The 21,470-nt window shown below is 36.1% G+C and overlaps 3 protein-coding genes across 4 annotated transcripts; all 3 read left to right on the forward strand.

Moving 5' to 3' along the window:
- Positions 1-2,141, forward strand: LOC140758710 (acetolactate synthase 1, chloroplastic). Its single transcript, XM_073094972.1, has one exon. It carries the CDS (start codon positions 29-31, stop codon positions 2,024-2,026), a length of 1,998 nt encoding a protein of 665 aa, XP_072951073.1. The 5' UTR covers positions 1-28; the 3' UTR covers positions 2,027-2,141.
- Positions 2,142-9,845: 7,704 nt separating this feature from the next.
- Positions 9,846-17,878, forward strand: LOC140758717 (probable metal-nicotianamine transporter YSL6). 2 transcript variants are annotated; one of them, XM_073094984.1, is made up of 7 exons: positions 9,846-10,334; positions 12,009-12,181; positions 12,546-12,643; positions 13,389-13,526; positions 14,351-14,540; positions 15,374-15,503; positions 16,697-17,878. In XM_073094984.1, exons 1-7 carry the CDS (start codon positions 9,992-9,994, stop codon positions 17,641-17,643), a joined length of 2,019 nt encoding a protein of 672 aa, XP_072951085.1. In that variant the 5' UTR covers positions 9,846-9,991; the 3' UTR covers positions 17,644-17,878. The 2 variants fall into 2 exon arrangements, with proteins under 2 accessions (XP_072951085.1, XP_072951093.1); XM_073094992.1 differs by having other exon boundaries at positions 16,709-17,878.
- Positions 17,879-18,594: 716 nt separating this feature from the next.
- LOC140765309 (11-beta-hydroxysteroid dehydrogenase A-like) lies at positions 18,595-20,411 on the forward strand. The gene is made up of 6 exons (XM_073104329.1): positions 18,595-18,777; positions 18,901-19,093; positions 19,203-19,288; positions 19,392-19,523; positions 19,628-19,792; positions 20,023-20,411. The coding sequence occupies exons 1-6, from the start codon at positions 18,595-18,597 to the stop codon at positions 20,311-20,313; spliced, it is 1,050 nt and encodes a 349-aa protein (XP_072960430.1). The 3' UTR covers positions 20,314-20,411.
- Positions 20,412-21,470: the final 1,059 nt, after the last annotated feature.

Raw genomic sequence — 21,470 nt, forward strand, 5'->3', positions numbered from 1 at the left:
GAATTTCTCTTTCTCTACTCTCTCTCCAATGGCGTCCGCCGCCGCCACCACCGCCGCTGCTAAATCCTTTGCCGCGCCGCCGCGTGCTCCGCCGCCGACGTCCTCCTCGTCCTTCTCTCGCCTCCTATTCCCCATATCAAAACCCCTCCTCTTCTCCTCCTCCTCCGCCCCGAGATCCATCTCCATCACTGCCTCCTCCTCTTCCTCCTCCTCTTCCTCCACCACCACCACCACGACCACGAACACCACTACCACACCAAATACTTCCCCTGTACAGCGCACGTTATCCCCAACCGCCCCACGCAAGGGCGCTGACATCCTTGTCGAGGCCCTCGAGCGCGCCGGCGTCACCGATGTATTCGCCTACCCCGGCGGCGCCTCCATGGAGATCCACCAGGCCTTAACCCGATCCCCTTCCATAACCAACCACCTCCTCCGGCACGAGCAGGGCGAATCCTTCGCCGCCTCTGGCTACGCCCGTTCCACCGGCCGCGTCGGCGTCTGCGTTGCCACCTCTGGCCCGGGAGCCACCAACCTTGTCTCGGCCCTCGCCGACGCCCTCCTCGACTCTGTCCCCCTTGTCGCCATAACCGGCCAGGTCCCTCGCCGCATGATTGGCACTGATGCATTCCAGGAGACTCCTATCGTCGAGGTCACCCGCTCCATCACCAAGCACAACTACCTCGTTCTTGACGTGGACGATATCCCTCGTGTCATAAAGGAGGCGTTTTTCCTCGCCTCCTCCGGCCGCCCAGGGCCGGTCCTCGTCGACATTCCGAAGGACATCCAGCAGCAGCTCGCCGTTCCATTGTGGGACCCGCCCCTCCGCCTCCCTGGATACCTTTCCCGATTGCCGAAACCGCCTGCTCGCCAATTGCTCGATCAAATTATCCGCCTGGTATCCGAATCCCGTAAACCTGTTCTCTACGTCGGTGGCGGCTGCTCGAGTTCTGGTGACGAGCTGCGCGAATTCGTGTCTTTGACTGGAATTCCGGTGACTACCACCCTCATGGGTCTTGGTAACTACCCCAGCGACGACGAGCTATCCCTCAGGATGTTGGGGATGCATGGGACTGTGTCCGCCAACTATGCGGTTGATAAAGCTGATCTTTTGCTTGCATTTGGAGTGCGATTTGATGACAGGGTGACCGGAAAGCTTGAAGCATTTGCAAGCAGGGCAAAGATTGTGCATATTGATATTGATCCAGCTGAGATTGGGAAGAATAAGCAGCCCCATGTGTCGATTTGTGCCGATGTGAAGCTGGCATTGGAGGGGATGAATGAGTTGTTGGAGGAGAGCGGAATTCATCGGAAGCTCGATTTCACAGCATGGAGGGAGGAGTTGGATGAGCAGAAGAAGGCATTCCCATTGAGCTATAAGACATTTGGGGATGCGATTCCTCCACAGTATGCAATTCAGGTGCTTGATGAAATGACCAGAGGGGAGGCAATTATTAGCACTGGTGTTGGGCAGCACCAAATGTGGGCTGCCCAGTTTTATAACTACAAGAGGCCGCGCCATTGGCTGTCTTCTTCTGGCTTGGGGGCGATGGGTTTCGGGCTGCCCGCCGCAGCAGGAGCCGCCGTCGGAAACCCCGGGGTCACCGTAGTGGACATTGATGGTGATGGGAGCTTTCTTATGAATATCCAGGAGCTGGCAATGATTAGGATAGAGAACCTCCCTGTCAAGGCCATGGTGTTGAACAACCAACATTTGGGTATGGTGATGCAATGGGAGGATAGGTTTTACAAGGCTAATAGGGCACATACATACTTAGGTGACCCGGCAAACGTGGAAGAGATATATCCAGATCTTGTGACCATAGCGAAGGGTTTCAATGTACCTGCAGCCCGTGTGACAAAGAAGGAAGAGGTTCGGGATGCCATCAAGAAGATGCTGGAGACGCCAGGGCCCTACTTATTGGATGTTGTCGTGCCGCACCAGGAGCATGTATTGCCTATGATTCCCAGTGGTGGTGCATTTAAAGATATGATCCTTGATGGAGATGGGAGGACAGTCTATTAGTTCCACTGAATATGGTAAGCTGCCTTGCTTTAGTTTCTTTCTGAACTGCTACATCAGCAAAAATTTGATCTTGTCTGTGAACTTTGAGCTTCTCTAATTAGTGTCTTTTTAATTACATCCTAGTTATTGTCTCATTTTGTAGGTCCACAACTATGTTTGTTTTGTCTTAAATAAGACCTTACCTTATCAACTGAGCTAAGACTTCTACTTATTTAATAAATGGGGCACCCTTTCTAGAATAGAAAGAACTCTTCCTTGTCTGCTGTCTAGTTTTTTCTCATCAACTGAGCTGAGGCTTATCACTTATTTAATAAAGAACTCTATGACATTGTTTGCTTCCTTGTTCCAAGTGCATTTTTCTGTACATGGCAATCTTCTCAGCCCTCAGAGTACAGGAAAGACTAAAACTCATTTGCTCTATTTAGTTGTTTCCTTTAGGACCTTTACATTGTTTAAATGTCAACAAAGTGAGCTTGTCTTTTGGCCTCATAGTTGATTAGTACTAACGTTATGCTGATTTCGGTAAAACAATCAAATTGAAATCCTGCTTATCTGTGATCTTTGGCGCGAAACTCGTGACTCAGTTACTTGAATCTCTCTTTCTAATTGCTGAATACTTTTGCCTCATTTTGAAGTCTTCGTATCTCATGGAAACATTTATGATCCAAGAAGTTCTAGCTCATCCTGTAGGTTTTAAAGTAAGGTATGTCTCTAAGCACATAACTAATTTGGCTATGTATTTGTAGAAAAATCAGTAAAAGAGTAAGAAACTCAAAAGCATTGGTTGGTTCAATTTAGTGCATATACTTTTCTTCTCACTTGATTATAGTCGATCATCGTTTTACTTTATCGGTGGATAGAGTAACCTATGCTTAGGAGTTGGAAATAGTTATTAAATTATGATTAGTTTTAGAGTGTTTGACAAAAACACTGAAATTAAAAAGAAAAAAATTCTGAAATAAATCACCCTTAACTTAATACTAAAAAGGATTTGTTTTACTGTAGCTATTAGTAAAACACAGGCATTTTACTTCTAATTAGAATTGATAATAAGTTCACAATTTATATGTAAGTTAACGAAATAAAGCATTAATCTTATCAGGAGTTTATACATATAAAATGTTGAACTTATGGATGAAATGCTGACAGATTTAATTTGTCTTAGTCTGTTTTTTTATTGCAATATATAAAATACTGGTCAGATTTTATATCATAAGAAGACGCTGAAGTTGTCATATATTTCACAGTTACAGTGAAATAAACCTTTTTTAATATTAAGTTTGGGGAATAATCTATTTCAACAAATAGACAATTTTTGGGCCAAAGGCCCAAAGTACAATTTTTTTTAAGTCAAAGTTTTGGATGGGAACTGCAACCTCCAACAATCCCACTTGGGTTTGGCAATAGCCTCAAAATGTTAAAAACATTAAAAATATATATATATATTCTTCCTTGTCATAGGAGGACCACAAAGAAGAAACAAGTAGTATCTTAATTGGTGGCCTATGTGTGGGAGTGACCCTTGTTTCTCACCTTATCCTCAAATTAAGCATGGCCATTTGTAATTAGTGAGTGTTAGATGATGCATTGTAACCATCAGTGCTAATTTAAAATTAATGGTGTCTCCCTTGAAAAAATGTGACTGAGATTAGACCCAGAAATAGTTATCTATTTTTTAGGGTTAATTACATGGGCCTACTTTGAAGAAATCAAGCCCATATTTGACTTCTCGAGTGTATGGGGGCAGAATCTTTTCTCAACAGGGTGTTGTGCTCTGTAGTTCTCCACTCACGTCTAATTTTGATTCTCTTCCTTCATCCAGCATCAAAGATATAAAATGTCATCCACCAACCACTCTAGCATAGTTAGTAAATATCATTCTCATGACCAAGAAAATTATATGATTGTTCGGTGATGTTAGCTTGAACCCAAGTATCTCTGTATCTATGAAGGGTTGACCTTCTGTTCAATTCATATTTATGTCACAAATAAAATATATTAAAGAGCACACCCTAGTAGATATACAGGCACAAAAAGTAAGTTTACTAGGTTAGCTTACAACCTATCGTGATTTAACATTTAAAGATACAAGGTTTTGTGATTCACCGAAAAGTTGAAGGTTTTGATCTTCAAATTTATTTATCTAACTAGGTGAGTTTTAGTTGATGTGAATTTTATGTTAACAAGTCCAAATAAATAATTGACGGAGTTAGTGATTTATTATTGTTATGGTTGCTAACATGATTAGTGACATGGGTACACCTACCAAATTCAAAATATTATAGTTTTCTTAGAGAAATTTTAATAAATATCAAGAATTATTCTCTTTTAATAATTTATATGAATTAGACCTAAGCAAGTGAATAAATGAAGAACTAACCTACTTGGGGTACATTTTTTTGTGCACATATTTAATTTCTCTAAAAACTCCAAGTTGGTTTGTCTTCTTTAGACTACAAAGATGGGTAGATAGGAGCAAACAAGGTGAAGCCATTATAATTTTTTTTAAAAAAATAGGAAGAAGGCAAGTAAATTAATCTACCAGAACCTCTCAAACTCCATCATCCTTATCTCCAATGTCTTATTCTCTCAAACTTTAGATCCAATGTTTCCATGCACAATCTGTTTCTACTTCTCTTGCAGAGTATTTAGACAATTTGCTCTCTCCAATGATAGCAAACATATTTCCTTTTGTTGGTGATTAGTATTTTTTCTTTTGAATTTTTTTTTTAAAATTTTCTCCTTTCCATATTATTGTTTATATTTCCTATAACAAGATTGAATATTTATAGCTATTCTTCATTTTAAGAAGTAAAAGTAGTGTTCTTTTACTCCCATTATTTGTAAGAATTATTATCTTGAACCATTTGCTAAAGGTACTTATCATTGCTATTCAAAAATACTTTTAATGTTTTCATGTGACAAGATAACAGACGAAAAAAGATTGATTCGATACACTCTTTAGGAATTTTTAAAAATTATCTGCAATTAATAAGTCGAGTTAAATGGAGTCAAATCAAGTTAGTTAGTAGTTTTATTTTATTGTTTTGAATTTTAAATAAATCAGATAATCTGTATGTGGATCTGATTTGTTAGGGATTTTTATTCCTATAAATAAGAGTGGACATGTGTTGATAATTATCATTGAATGGATATAAGTTTAACCAAGTTAATATTTTTGTCATTATCTTTTACCTGTTAGATCACTTTATCTTTCTAGGAGTTGATTATAGCCATAGAAGCATTCTGATATTCCAAATCATAGCCATCTTCCTCCACCAACAGCTACCCTATCTTACGGCTGTCACAACGTCGTTGGATATTTACTATTCTACCATATTTTGACTTTCTTTCACTGTTTCATTTATAGCTTTTCATCTAGACGTCAGATTCTTGTGAAACCAGATTCATTAGAACCCTAACTTTCGAGGCTAACTTTCATATAATTTTTTCACAATTTTTTTATGTCCAAATCAGTCCAAATCTGATTCGTAACATAATAGGCCTTTAAGTAGTGCATACATACCAACTACCAGAGAATTCTCTTTTCTTTTCAAGATAAAATTGGAGATTAGACTCCAATTAAAGCTTTATTAAGATAATAACAAAGGTACAACAAAAGATAAAACAATATGCACACAAAAAAAAATATTGGTATTCAGATTGGCTGCTAAATTATGTGCATTTTTTTTTTCAATAGAAAGGTTTATCAGATACCCTATATTATACGATGCTCTGGTGAAAAATTTATCAAATATTAATACTAATATTTATAGGGAATTCAATCTCATAACTTCTATTATAAACTGACAAGATACGATCACTAAGCTACAATGATGATCTGTCTATTATTGAATTGTCTATTATTGAACTGTCTATTATGTGCATCTGAATTAAAGGAGTTAAAATTGAGGAAGTCCCAGGTGAAGTATCTATTAAGCAACAGTAGCATGTGATATTTAGCTCTTTGCTATGTGTAACTAAAGCATCCAAGATTTGAAGTCATAGTTGAGTGCTTGAGCAAAATACCAGCACATGTTTACCAAATAATTAAGTTAATTAGTTTGGAATTTGGACCATCATTAATTCAATTGCTGCATTAGAACACATAGGTCAAGTTGGCCTTTTTCCCCCTCTGACTCTTGATTGTAATTCTTTTTATAAATACAATAAAAAGTGAGTTGCCAAACTTAATGAAAACTAATATTTTTTTTAATAGCTTGTTTTAATAACACAAGCTTTTAGAATATTTGGCGAGTTAATATATTTTTAGAGCTAAGTTTTTAGTTTAAATCCAAAAGCTATGCTTTTAGATTAACATATGAATTAATAGTGCATTCCTATTAAATAATACAAATAAAAAACTTATTTACTGTACGGGGCGGCAAGTAGTATAATAATTTTATTACTTATACTATGTATAACTTATCCTTCTAAATTTTTATTTGTATCACTTTTACGCTGTGTAGTTTAGACTAATATAAAATTATTTATTTTTTTTTATCCAAATTAACAAAAATTATAAATTAAAGGGATAATCATTTTGTGCCTAAGATATTTATAATCTCATTGTTTAATTAAATATAAATATTCTACCCATATTTTTAAGTTAATTGAAATGTTTTTCTTTCGTGATCATATATTTAAAGGAAGGTATATTGTGATAATTAGATAATAACAAATATTTGAGACTTATCATTTTAGATTGAAGAAGATAGAAGAAGTTGAAAGTGTATTTATTTTAAATTTGAATAATATGATAGCATAAGTAAATTTAACAGAAGAAGGACAATTCTGATAGTTTAATATTTATGTGAGAAAATTTTCTTTAAAATTTTTAAATTTATTTTATACTTTCTTTATTTGGTTGGATAAATAAGTTAATAGTTTCACATTAATCTAAATCTAAGTGATATAAAAAAATCAAGAGATAGTAAAAGGTAATTTACAAGGATATTTTATAAATCACATTTTATATTTTATCTATTTTATGATTCATACTCTTTTTTTTTTTGACAATTTTGTAATCGAACCCCTCATTTTTCTCTATAATTCTTGTTATTTTGACTAACTGATATCGATTAAATTATTAAAATATTTTCACTACTATTTTTTTCTCCTATCTGCCACTCTTCTGAAGAAAGCATGAGTAATTTAGGTATTTATAAATTATTTTATATATTATAATAGAATATTTTTTTTACTAATACTGTTTAAATTAACGGATGATATTAAATAAGAATTATAAAGAAAAAGTATGGGTCAAATTATAAAAACCTCAAAGACAGTTGTGAACCACAAAATAGATAAAATATATGGTGTGATTTGTAGATTTTTTAATTTATAATTCATCCTATTTTTATCTATGTTAACTAGAATTATGTATATTTTTAATGTTTGGCTTGTTATTATTGTTATTATTTACAAATAATTAAAAGAAAATGCTATATTTGTAGCAATAAATAGGATAAAGAAATATACACTAAGAAATCTATTTAGGGTAATTAATTTCTTTGGCCCTCTATCCTCTTTCTAGCTTCTATCATTCAATCATTCTCCACTCCTTTTCAGACAGAATATTTCCCATCACCATATTACAAAGTGAAGAGATGCCTACCCAGATAACCACAATCCAATGTTATCATCTTTTGACTATGATTGGCTACCCACAATTATTTTTCAAATGGGTCCCATGGAATGTGACCAATCTATAAGAATGAAACTTAGAGATAGAAACAATTGGCCCAATTGATAGAGAATTTGTGATAGAGATAAAAAAAAAATAAAATAAAGTGTAATGCAAACAAAGGTAATATGTATTTTAAGTAATATTTGTAGTTATGATCGTGTCTTTCGGATGATTAAAAGGGCTCATGTTGTATGAGTATTATAGTTAAAATCTCGACAAAATTAAGTTTTTCAAATTTCTCAACAATATATATATTTATATAGTTTATTTATAAAATATCCTATTTTGTAGGTTTATAACAGCCTATTTGTTTTAAAGTTTAAATAATAACCACTATATATAAATTCACCATCTTATATAATATATATAAATTCAACAGTTATTAAATAAAGTCTATAGTTAGTTATAAACTTTTTAACTAACACATTCTATTTATTAGTAGCATCTAGAGTCTGTCTCCTTAGAAATTTATTTACTCAAATAGTTTATACTTCAAAACTTAATATATTTAGGACATATAAAATGTTATGATTTTCATATAAAATGATAAAATTTTAACATTTTATGTTAGTTTTTATATTAAAGATAAACTATAAATAAATTTATATTTAAGATAAAATGCTTACAATTCACCAATTTTTAGTGAGATTTTGATCAAACTAGACGGTTTTTTACCAAAATGGATTGCCCTTCAAAATTATTACCAAATGGATTTAATTTACTATAGTCATAACAAAAACGCTAAGCTAATTAGCATTTTTTAAATATTAATCAGTTTAGTATTTTTATCGCTAGATAATTTTTTTTTTAAACTACTAGAAGATTAAGTTAAAAGGATTTATATATATAAAATACTAATCATTTCAGTATTTTAGGACCAAATAAAAATGCTAAACTAATTATTGTTTTTACTTAGAGATAAAATGTTGATTAATTCAATATTTTTATTAAAGCTACAATAAATTAGATCATATTTGGTAATAAATTTTAAGGAGTAGTTTATTTAGGAAAAATTGGAAGAGGGATAGTTTAGTCAAAACTCTTTTTTAGTGGCCCTATTTATTTGTGACGTGTCAAAATAGACTCCTTTTGTTAGGACTATAGTAAGTCCGTTGGGGCAAACTTTCTACAAATTGTAACTTAAGCAACTTTAGTCTTGCTGTGGACCAATGCTGCTCGGTTTGCTCGTTGCACGATGAAACTACTAATCACCTCTTCCTCCATTGTCGGGCTACCACTATAATTTGGGATTATGTTAAAAGGCATACGGTTTGCTCATGTCTCATCCCATTAACCAACAAACATATGAGCACTAGTTATGAACATATAAAACCTGTTTTTTGTTTTCTCTAAAATCTTCATTCGGTGGGAACCACCACCTCTAGGTTGGTGGAAAATAAACACCTATGGCTTTTTGAGAGTAATGAGAAAATTGGAGGTGCTAGGTGCTCGCTGTTGATTATACTCGTCAGTCTTGATAGCAGAGGCAGTAGCAATTAGATAGGTGCTTCTATTCCTAAAGGACAAAGACTGTCAAAGATCATCATCGAATTAGACTTCAATATTTTAAATGATACAACTAAGCTTATATGGTCAGTAGAGGCTATAGTGTCTAACATCAAATTCCTAACTTGCAATTATCAAAATTGTAAAGTTAATCACAGTTTTAGAGGGGCCAATCATCCTGCTGATTGGCTTGCTAATTTTGGTAGAATCAATGGCTATGGTTGTACTTGGGATGGGAGTTTTCTTTTTGATCTTCTACTGTTATTGGTCTCCGACTCTAACTGAGCTTTTTGCAACCCTAGAAGTTAATTTATAAAATTCCTCTTTTATTAAAAAAAAGTTTGGATAACTGGTCGCGTAAGTAAATAAATTTGTGAGGAAGGCTATTTTGGTCAGAAATTCGTAGCATATTTTCCCAGGCTGCACTTTTTTTGGAAAGGACCCTACTTTTCGCTAGAATAAAAAGTACCTCCTATTCAATTGGCCCCCCACAAAATAAACCAATCAAAGCGTGAGTAGAATGATATCCACACGCAATATTCGTTAAAGAATCCGCGCCATCTTACCTTCCTCCGACGCTACGGCAGTTGAAACCACCGCCTTTCTCCCCCAATCCCCTCTTCCATCTCTCCCCCTCTCTCTCTCTCTCTCTCTCTCTCTCTCTCTCTCTCTCTCTCTCTCTCTCTCTCTCTCGCCTCCGTCTCGAAATCCTAACCCTAATATTCTACGGATCCCTCCTTCCCCAGCCTATCGTACCTTAATTGGGGCCAATGGGGACCGAGACGTCGTCGGCGGTTGAGATCTCCGAGCCGCTTCTGACGTCGGAGGCGGTGGCCGAGGAGATCCCGCCGTGGAAGGATCAGATCACCGTTAGGGGCTTGGTGGTGAGCGCGATGCTCGGTACTCTGTTTTGCATCATCACCCACAAGCTTAATCTCACCGTCGGGGTCATCCCGTCGCTCAACGTGGCCGCGGGGCTTCTCGGGTTCTTCTTGGTGCGGAGCTGGACGGGGTTTCTTGAGAAGTTGGGGATCTGGACGAAACCGTTTACCAAGCAGGAGAACACGGTGATTCAGACTTGTGTCGTTGCTTGCTACGGGTTGGCTTTTAGCGGTAATGAGATGAACTTTTTCTTTAGTTTAATGATTGGGCTTCTGTTTCTCTGTTCTTGATTTTTTTTTTTTTTTTTTTTTTTTTGGTTTGTAGATTTTATGCTGCCCTTGTTGAATCCAATCGTGTGGGTTTAAAATTTTCTTTATGGAGAAACTCATAAAAAACATGTGGATTTTTTCTGTGACCAAAATCACAGATTGATTTTACCAAGGGCATTAATCCATGGTGTTGTATTTGAATTATATCAGAAAAGATTGGTTTTTCTTGTAAAATTCAGCTGGGTGTGAATTATACAGGAAAAGTTTTTCCTTCTTTTTTTATTTATTTTTATTTTTTTTAACAAAGTCTGATCTTGGGGGGTGCATTTGATCTTTTCCTTTTATAATGAGTTCTTTCATTGTGGGAATTCTTTGTTGGGGCTTGGATTCTCTCCTTTCCCTTTTGCTATCTAGAAATCTTGGGGGTGCATCTTGCGCTGTTTCTTGTTTGAATTTGGTATTCACGTGTCCTGAATACAGCCGATGGCAGCATGTTTTGGCACATGTGGTTCCGTGTGGATGAATGTTTCTGGTTGTTGGGCATCTTATTTTAGCTAGTGAGTCTCACATGTTAGAATATTTTCGTATTCGATTTAACTAGCTTCTTTTGTGTTTGTGCGTGGGTTTTTGACTTCTAGGTTGTAGAATCAGTAAATTAAGTGGGTAGGTGAAAAAGATAGTTTTGAAACTGTAGCTACACTTCGTTTAATTCCTTCAACCTTACCTTGACTGAGATGTTGGAAACCAATGTACGCCAAACCTAAGGTTTGACATTGGTATTTTTGGTCCCCTGTCCTAGGAAGATGGGTTGCCATTAGATTTTCAGCATTTCTTTGGATTTCAATTTTTATTCAATAATGATGTTACAAATTTTCAATAGAAGTCTAGAACAACATTTGGTCTTGTCTTCTTTTTATTGAATTACTGTATGGGGGCTTTCTGGGGATTTATACTTCATTACCTTCACAATCCAGTATACTGGTAAAAATTATTCTTTGTTTTATGCTTGCATAATTAACAAGTTTGTGTCACTCACTCTGGATTACTAGCTCCCACGTCACTTTTTAGTGGAATGTTATATCAGTGATTTACCAAGTCTATTGTTTTGTTGGTAAATGGAATAGCAAATTGAATGAATGTGACAGTTTAGCTTTTATATAGTAACACTTTAGTTGTAGATGAAACTTATTAATTTTACTTTCTAGCAAGAACATCCAAGTTGATGCTTTACTTTTTTAAAGGTAGAAGTCCAGAGAAGAAACAATTTTCTTATTTAAGTGTCTCTTTTCACACATACTTTGGACATGCATTAACTTCTAATCCTAAATTTATATTAACACACTTATTTTAAGAAACTATAGCTTATTGTATATGCTTTTATCTAGAAATCTATTTCTTGGTCATCTGTGTTCTCTCTGTTAAGTTCAATTAGGTATGCTTATGCTACTTTTGGTTGTGGCTTGAAAGGACTTGATGTTCTATTCATTTTATCTTGCTGCAATGACCTTTAAATTAGGTATTATGAACTGGTGAGAGGAAAATTCTCCCCTTGATCACCAAAATTAGAACTCTTATTGATCATGGGCTTTTTTTGCTTTCTTTAATTCTGAGCTAATTTACCTTTCCTATATAACAGGCGGCTTTGGTTCATATATGCTTTCAATGGATCAGAGAACATATGAACTTATTGGAGTAGATTATCCTGGTAACAGGGCGGAAGATGTTAAAAATCCTTCCTTGGGTTGGATGATCGGCTTCATGTTTGTAGTTAGTTTTCTTGGGCTTTTCAGTCTTGTTGCACTACGTAAGGTATGAACAATTATGCCTTTGTGGATTTTTTTTACTTTATGGTTGTTAAAACTTGGAATTTTGTGTGTTTTTTGAAGAGTTCTCCTGCTCTTTTAAGAGTTATTAACTTATTATGTCTTTCAGTCTTGTTGCACTCTCTTTAGTCTTGTAGAGACTTTGTTTTACTTCTCTTAACACCTTTGGCTTCTGAGATTCTTCTTCTAAGTTTACATATGTCATGTATCTCTTAATGAGAAAACACAGATAAGCCTCTTTCAGATGAATATTTGAAATGTTATACTTGTTATGTGCCAACTTCTTTAACCACCATTTCTTTTGTTTTGAGAGATTCTTCTTGATTTCTTGTAAACTTATCTTGCCATAGGTGATGGTAATCGATTACAAGCTCACATACCCCAGTGGAACAGCCACAGCTCTTCTAATAAATAGCTTTCACACTAATACTGGAGCTGAGCTTGCCGGGTAAGAATACATGAGTAAATTTGCATTCTGTGTGTATATTAGTGCAAGATGTTACCTATTACAAATTTATCATTATTTTTCCCTTGATTTATTCTACAAAATTCTGGCTATTCTGTTGTAGTGTCAAATACAATAAGCTTAATTAATTTTCTATTTTTTTTCCTCTAAAATTTTGGTTTGAGTGTGGAATCCTTATAATATTCTAAAGTTGCACCTTTAAAATATTAACTAGTTCATACAAAACCAAAATGTGTAATGGATAGTGTTAGTTTCATTGGAGAGTCTAGGAACAAGCGCATCTACTTATTCTTTAATGCTTACTAGTTAGTTGGATTATAGTAAATAATTTGCCTGAAGAAAGTTAGAAGCTCTAGAGGAAGAATGAAATGAGTAGTTTTCTAATTGGAGTATTGGACTATTAATTAAGTATGATATTGCTGGGATCTATAAACTTGCTTGGTAAAGAATCTAGGATGCATTTAGCATTAGCAATATCAATGTAAATACTGGTCTAAGATAGATGTGCAAAGACAGTTTTCTTTTTCAATCCATGCTCAAAAGCTAGACAGTTTTCTTTTTCAAGTAAATTAACTCTTTTGTGTCCTGCTGCACAAAGATATCCCACACATGATTAATAATGCCGAAAACCTTTTTTAATAAAATCATTTTCCAAATTTTTTGTGTTTATTGTTTATACTGTAATTGCTTTTGGTTTTTTGCTAATACCTCATGAGATATATTGCAGAAAGCAAGTTCACTGCCTTGGAAAGTACCTTAGCATCAGTTTCTGCTGGAGTTGCTTCAAGTGGTTCTTTAGTGGTGTCGGGGATTCTTGTGGATTTGACAACTTTCCTACACTGGGTCTTGAAGCATTTAAGAACACGTAAAAATCTTCTATCATCTTTTTCAGTTGCTCTTTTGTTTAGAGAGGAAAATTGATGACTAGTTCTTTTTACTCGATCTCTCCCAATATCTCATCCCGCCCTTTTTCTTTGGCAAGTTTTATGTTGGGAGTGGCGCATACCAGCGGCAAGGAAATCCTTGACTCTATTTATACTTGCAATTAGATTTTTCTCATGACCAAGTATGTTATTTAAGTAGTTGTATATTTCTATCTTGCTGTAAATCTCTTTGCTGTTAGATGCAAATGATTGTGAGACCCAGGATGGCCATATAGTCAGTTCTATCTTAGTTAGCCGTTGACTGAGCCAATTCTCATTGGCAGCAATTCCTGAACTTTCAGTTCTATCAATTTCCTAATTTCAGGGTAGTGGTAAATTTGGTTTCCTAGTTAACGTTAGTCTTTTAGGATGTCACTTAGTGGAATGGTAAGCTTCCCATTGGATTCAAGGGGCCATTTGTCTGGATTGTTGAAACAGTCTCTTCAAAGTTGTAGGTAAGGTTGCATACCTCCATAGAACCCAAATTGGTTAAATTTGGGTTTTCTTTCTGGATATTTTTCTTTTCTCATTGAACTATTTTCTTTTGTAGTCATAAATTTGCTCTAGATGTCTGTAGAATAGGCTGCTTCATCATAGTTGTCTAAATAAGTCAATAACAGAGTTGCATCAGTACCTCTTCTAATTAGCAGGCAGTTGAATAAGAATACACATCTTATTCGGAGATAATCTTGTTTAACTTATGATCAACGACATTTTTCCAAGTAGGAAGACTTTATCTAATAATTTTTATTTTCCCTTTTTGCAGGTTTTATTTTGACTTCAGTCCCACTTACATTGGATGTGGCCTTATTTGCCCACATATTGTTAACTGTTCTGTTCTTCTTGGAGCCATCATATCCTGGGGATTCCTATGGCCATTCATCAGTAAACGTGCTGGTGATTGGTATCCAGATAACCTTGAAAGCAATGACTTTAAAGGCCTCTATGGATACAAGGTAATTTCTAGAATCATTTTAATTTAAGATAATAATCTAAGGAATTGGAAAGTTTATGAAATAACAGAATTTTCTAGATATATCTCATGATTTTCTCTCTGAGTCATAGAATAAGATGAAAAGATATTTGTATGTGAATTTGGCATAAAGTTTGGCAACTTCTCTTCTTTTCAATAGAAAGAGAGAACATCACTGTCACTTAAAAAAGGAACAGAAAGGGTATTCTGGTTAATAGCAGAGGTTGATAGCAATTGTCTTAGCATGCTAAATTTGCTATTTTTGTATCAATCCATGAAGAGCAATAGGCTCGCAAGTTTGTGTATATATATCACTGCTATTTGCTTTCTTTTCTGAAGATCTTCTTATCACTTTTCTTATAAGAATTCCTTCATGTTGGGTGTCAGTAGCTATGTAGACAATATTCCAGAAATCCCCCAAATTGAAATTTGAAGTGTTTAGTTTTGTTTGATTCAAACATTTTAAGTACTTATAAGACATAAATCTACCATAAACTGTGACAGTCCTAGCAAGTTGGATCTGTAGCATGAGGTCTACAATCTTGCTCCCCTTCTATGTCTACCGTCTTTTCTGGTATCAAAACTCCTCCTTGTAGTCTCTGAAAGTGACTAGAAAAGATCAAGAAATATCAATGATTAAAATAAAGTACTCCAGTCAGGTTCTTTTTGATATAGTATGGACATGTCACGTACTAAACACTGGTATACTTTTGTTATACCAATATAACTGGGCTTCTGCATGGTTTCTGTATTGAATTTCTACTATTATGTTTCTTTTGATGAAGTTTCTTCTTCTGACCATATGTCTCTATGCAGGTTTTCGTAGCCATATCTCTTATACTCGGCGATGGTCTTTACAACTTGATTAAAATAATTCTCATTACTGTAAGAGAAATCTGCAATGCACGATCAAAAAGGGCTGATCTTCCTGTTGTGTCTCATCGAGGTAAACATATCTTCACTTTTATCCTTCCAGTAAGCTATTTTATGCATCAGTGAGTTAACGACCTAGAGATATGTTACTAACTCTCAAGCACTGCACTCTAAACTAGAATACCTCAAGTATTAGTTTGTATCATCTTATCCCCGCTTTACATCTTCTATTTGACACTCTTTTGGATTGTAAGTAATTGATATTCTAAAGTAAGTTCTTTATATACTTTTTCCTGAATCAGTCATCAATAAGAGCATCTCATGATTCAAGGTTCAACGAGTAAAGAACTTTTGGACCTTATTTGTGGAGAAATCTCATGGGTTTGTCAAATTCGTAATTTAAAGGAAGGATATTTTTTTTCTAGAATTGGTAACAAAGGGAGGAAAAAAACCTATAACAGGTATTTAGATTTGTTTAACTCATGTTATTCCACCAGGTTGCTATAAAAGATTCTTAGCATGCTCTAGTTCTAGTCTTGTTTAGTGCAGTCATTAAAATTCACCACTACTTGAGGGACAAATAGAGGGACAATGGTTCCAACATTCTGGTTGGAACAAAATTCTCCGGGAAAAGATTTCTACTTTTCTTCCAAAGGAAACCTAATTGTTCAGCAAAGAAATTGGGAATAGAAATTGAAATTAATTCTCATCTTAGAAATGCTTGAATGTCCTGTTTGATAATTTGCTTGAATTGTTTCCAGAAGCATGACACTCAACTGTCGAGATTTTCTTCAAAAAGTTGATGCAGTAGGTTGCTGCTTAGATACATAAACTCTCTCTCCTTCATCACTTTGATTAATCACTACTATGACCTATCTGAAAAGAAGATTAATTGAACTTATGTAAGTAAAATGCTGAGCCCAAGTTCCAAAATTTGAATGAATTTTGTGTAAAACAAAAATTAGGGTAGAATTCACATTGGAAGAGAGAAATTTGTCGGCCACATGCCTATAGGGAATTTACCTACTCTCACATGTATGTCTATTATTTTAGCACATCTACCTTTACTTTATACCTTTTTCTTTCATCTTTTTAGTTAGAATCATCAGATACACTACCACTATTACCTTTCTCATTTCTTCTGTGGTAACCTTAGAGGCTTAAGCCCTTTTCTTCCATTATTATTCTATCAAGCTAATAGCCAAGCACTCGAAAAGACTGTTTAATATAATTTCTGTAAGTAAATTTTCCTCATCTGTTGATTAGTTTCATCTACAGCTGATGAGAAATCTGAACACCTAATGGAAGAACAGCTTCGGAATGAGACGTTCATAAGAGACGGAATACCTTCCTGGTTCGCAGCTTCTGGATATGTTGGCCTTGCAGCCATATCCACTGCAACAATACCGATGATCTTCCCGCAGGTCAAGTGGTATCTAGTTCTTGTATGCTATATTGTTGCTCCTGCACTTGCCTTCTGCAACTCCTACGGCACAGGTCTCACTGATTGGAGCCTTGCTTCCACATATGGAAAGATTGGACTCTTCATATTTGCCGCACTAGTTGGCAAAAATGGTGGTGTGATTGCTGGGTTAGCAGCATGTGGTGTGATGATGTCCATAGTGTCCACCGCCGCAGATCTCATGCAGGATTTTAAGACAGGCTATCTCACCCTCTCCTCACCACGGTCCATGTTTGTGTCTCAGTTGATTGGGACAGCACTTGGATGTGTTATTGCTCCTCTCACATTCTGGCTTTATTGGACTGCCTTTGATATAGGATCTCCAGATGGTGTATATAAAGCTCCATATGCTGTTATTTACCGAGAAATGGCTATTCTAGGCGTCGAAGGCTTCTCAGCATTACCAAAGCACTGTCTAGAGATCTGCCGTGCATTCTTCGTGGCTGCAGTATTGATCAATCTCTTAAGGGATGTGACACCGAAGAATGTATCACAATATATTCCAATACCGATGGCAATGGCAATACCATTTTACATCGGAGCATACTTTGCGATAGACATGTTTGTCGGAACAGTCATTTTATTTGTCTGGGAACGGCTGAATCGTAAGGAGGCTGATGAGTATGCTGGAGCAGTTGCATCTGGTCTGATCTGTGGTGATGGAATCTGGACCGTCCCTTCTGCCATACTCTCAATCTTTAGGATTGACCCACCAATTTGCATGTTTTTTGCACCATCAGTTGCCAGCTGAAAGTTAAGAGACAGAGGGCTGGTTTAGGGGTCTACTTGTCACCTTTGTTTCCAAGCTACCATGTTAATATATGTAAATTAACAGCGTTCCTTTGTTTCTTGCAACTCTGGTGTCAACTTTCCTGTCTTTGGAGTTGTGGAGGAATTTGCTGCTGTAACCTTTTGGAAGATCAGATCTTCCAATCCACATCTTACAATACTAAGAAATCCAAACTTTATATACTCTTTTCACACTATGGTATGATATAATTCCCTTTAATTTCTTTCTCTTTGAGAGTCCTTTATTTTCTCTTGCATTGCACCATTGTTGCACTTAATACTTAACATAGTTCCACTAGCTGTCCCATTTGGATTGTCAAGTTATATGAATATGGAATAAAGTAGGAGGCTTTTTCACGCCTGAGATTTTTTTTTAATATTTATGTCTACCAATAAAGGAGGCTTTGTATAATTAAACTGTGACATCATAAGTTAATAGTAAAATACATACAAAAATTGCTGAGTAGTTCAGCTATTCACTATTTATAAAACACTGAATAATTTAGCATTTTATTAAAGGAAAAGAATACTCTATCTATTAAGTATTGACTACTCTATACGACTCGCTAAACTATTAATTTATGATATGATAGTTGAACAGTAATAATTTTTTTTATTATTTATTCTGATAAAAAAATATTTTATGCGACCTATTTTTGTCAAAATCTCATGAAGTAGGAATCAATCAGACTTGGATTTTAAGGTTTTCTATCTGATAACCATTTTGAGGCAGTCCAATCTTTGCCACGTGTCCTTTGTCACCATCTACGTGTCTCCAACTCACACCCATGCAAACACCTCTACAGCCCTGCACCGCTTTGTTCTTTAGATTAATATTCAATTCCTTGAGAGTTATTCTCCTCTCCTCTCCTCTTCCAACTTCTTGATCTCAAGTAACTTTAAAGAAGACGACATGGATTTGATCACCAACTTCATGAACTTGGTTGCACCACCCACTGCTCTCATAACCCTCTTCCTCTTCGTCCCTCCCTTTTACTTCTTCAAGCTCTTCCTTTCCTTCCTTGCCTCCCTCTTCCCCGAAGACATCACCCACAAAGTTGTCCTCATCACCGGCGCCTCCTCCGGCATCGGCGAGGTTGGTCAATCCTACTTCCTACCTCTTACTTCAACACTGGCTACTGAGATAATTATATACTACTCGTAAAGATCTGCATGTACTACTGATAAATATTTTTGATGCGTTTAATTGTTTGTATAGCAATTGGCTTATCAGTATGCAAAGAAAGGAGCCGCCTTGGCTCTTGTGGCGAGGAGAGAGGCGAGCCTCCGAGAAGTCGCCGACAGGGCGCAGGACCTCGGCTCGCCGAACGTTCTTGTTATACGGGCGGACGTCGGCAAACCGGACGATTGCCGGCGGTTTGTGGAAGAGACAATTTCCCACTTTGGTCGCTGTAAGGGAAAACTATCAGTAATTCTTAAAGTTTTCTCTTCATCTATATATATACACACATATGTAGGAATAAAGAATTTGAGTCTGATGTTAGTTTTCTTCTTGGATAGTGGATCATCTTGTGAACAATGCTGGAATAGCCAACATCTGCTACTTTGAGGAAGCTTCTGACATTACCAATTTCACCCAAGTCATGGTACGATTGCTACAGTTAACCATTTAGTTGATATAAGATATTAAAAGAATAATTATATAGGGCTTATAAGCTAGCTGCTCATGTATGGATTAATTTTTTTCAGGATATAAACTTCTGGGGATCAGTTTATCCGACGTACTATGCTCTCCCTCATCTCAAGAGGACAGGAGGGAAGATCCTCGTGAACGCGTCGGCCGCCGGGTGGTCGCCGATGCCGAGGATGAGCTTCTACAATGTGAAGAACTGCCATCAGTCTTAGTAGCAGTTTGAATACTAGTAATGCAAGCGTACGTTGTCATTTGTGATTATATTCTTGGTTTGTTTCATTGCTCGATGCAGGCTAGCAATGCAGCATTGATAAACTTCTACGAGACCCTGCGGATCGAGCTCGGCAGGGAGGTCGGAGTTACGATTGCCACTCCGGGATGGATCGCGTCGGAGATGACGAAAGGGAAGCATCTATCCAAGCATGGAAGGATGGAAGTGGACCAAGAATTGAGGGATGTAAGCATGCATCCATGCATCAATGTTCTTAATTCCTTTTTTTCCCTGTTGTTTAGTTTATTAATAGTTAATTACAATTAGATCACTCAACTATAGACGATGTATAGTAGTCCTTTTTCATTCAAAATTTTGGAATTCTTTTTCGAAAAGACCTCCATTTTATTTGTAGGTCTACGAGAAAATGGGCAATTAACGCTTTGTTTACGAGCAAAACTGGAACTTCTTGGCAGGCTCAGATCAGTTTGTTCCCGGTGGTGCACACCGAGGAGTGCGCCAAGGCGATGATGGATGCGGCCTGCCGCGGCGACCGGACGGTGACGGTGCCGGCGTGGTTCCGAGTGCTGTACCTGTGGAGGGTGTTCGCACCTGAGGTGTTCGACTGGTGCTACCGTATGCTGTACGTGACGAGCCCCGGAGCTCACCACGGCGAGTCGCCGAGCAAGAAGCTGGTGGACATGACCGGAGCTAAGGAGTTCTTGTATCCATCCTCCATCAAGTCTCCCGAGATCAAGAACGAGTGAAAGAAGATGAGTTTAGAGTTTTTAAGTTTGAGTTTGAAGTGCAGTGTAGTACATATGTTATGAAAAAGAAGAAGGAATTAATGGTTGGAGCGATCGTCACGCTTTACTTGTGTTTGTATGATTAGTGTTTGTTAATTATCTGGATAATAAATTAGGGAAACTTATCATCATATCATATAATTATTTATTATTTGATTCTTGAATATTAAATCAGTACTTTTGTTTAGAACTTTTTTTATTTTAATATTGAAATTTTTGCTTGAGGTTAGTAAAATTATTTTGTATTTATAGTTAATTTAATTTATTTATAATTTTGGATTTAAATCAGAATACTACCGGGAAGTAATCAGAAGAAATTGGAAATTTAATGATAGCTTGTTTGTTAAGAATATTAATATTAAAATATTCAAAAACTAAATTATAAAAATTATATAATATTTTTAATAAATTATAACGGCCTAAAGTTCATCCTTTCTTTTTATCTTCTCATATTTTAACTGATCAAGTATATAAATAAAGATAATACTATTATAACGGTATCTAGGTTAAGTTCTAGATCGGTGACGAAGGTTGGCCATGAGTAGTTTAGGGAGTAAGGATAAAGGTCTAGGGTGAGTGAGTAGTAGTGGAAGAGGAAGATAGGACTAGGGATGAAGATGGAGGTGGCGGTGGCGGTGTAGATGTGTGACTAGTTAGTGGCAGATTCTAAGATGAACATTTCGAGAGAAATTCTGAATGTTGTTAAAATTATAGAATTTTAATATGTTGTAGTTCTGAAAGAGAGCGTTCTAACTAATCTAATATCTGATAGGTGGAGCACAAGATGGATGGGCTGATGAGAAGATGGTGAAATTAGTCGAAACGTAGACAACTCCAGATAGTAGCTGAACATAATAAGGAGAGAGGTAAGAGGAGGGAGAAAGTGGTAGATGGGCATGAAGGAGGTGGTTGACCAGATCAATACTTGATCCAGGAGTCACTTTCAGAATTCTCCAAATTTTGAGAAAGTAATTAATCACGTACTCCTCAATCAACAAGCGTGAATTCCATCATCAGAGGCATTACTAATTTAAAAGAAAAAGAAAAAGAAAACCAAGGAAGAGTCTTATGATATTATAACAAATGTCATTTGCATGCCATGCACGTCTCCTTGAACT

Source organism: Typha angustifolia, chromosome 1, assembly GCF_048772165.1.
Source record: "Typha angustifolia cultivar Huaian chromosome 1, ASM4877216v1, whole genome shotgun sequence".
NCBI classification, from domain to species: Eukaryota; Viridiplantae; Streptophyta; class Magnoliopsida; order Poales; family Typhaceae; genus Typha; species Typha angustifolia.

Coding starts and splice junctions, on each gene's coding strand:
- LOC140758710 (XM_073094972.1), top strand. CDS start 29: ATGGCGTCCGCCGCCGCCACCACCGCCGCTGCTAAATCCTTTGCCGCG.
- LOC140758717 (XM_073094984.1), top strand. CDS start 9,992: ATGGGGACCGAGACGTCGTCGGCGGTTGAGATCTCCGAGCCGCTTCTG. Junction 12,182..12,545: donor GTCTTGTTGCACTACGTAAG/GTATGAACAATT, acceptor ATCTTGCCATAG/GTGATGGTAATCGATTACAA. Junction 14,541..15,373: donor AAGGCCTCTATGGATACAAG/GTAATTTCTAGA, acceptor GTCTCTATGCAG/GTTTTCGTAGCCATATCTCT.
- LOC140765309 (XM_073104329.1), top strand. CDS start 18,595: ATGGATTTGATCACCAACTTCATGAACTTGGTTGCACCACCCACTGCT. Junction 18,778..18,900: donor CCTCCTCCGGCATCGGCGAG/GTTGGTCAATCC, acceptor TTGTTTGTATAG/CAATTGGCTTATCAGTATGC. Junction 19,793..20,022: donor TGGACCAAGAATTGAGGGAT/GTAAGCATGCAT, acceptor ACTTCTTGGCAG/GCTCAGATCAGTTTGTTCCC.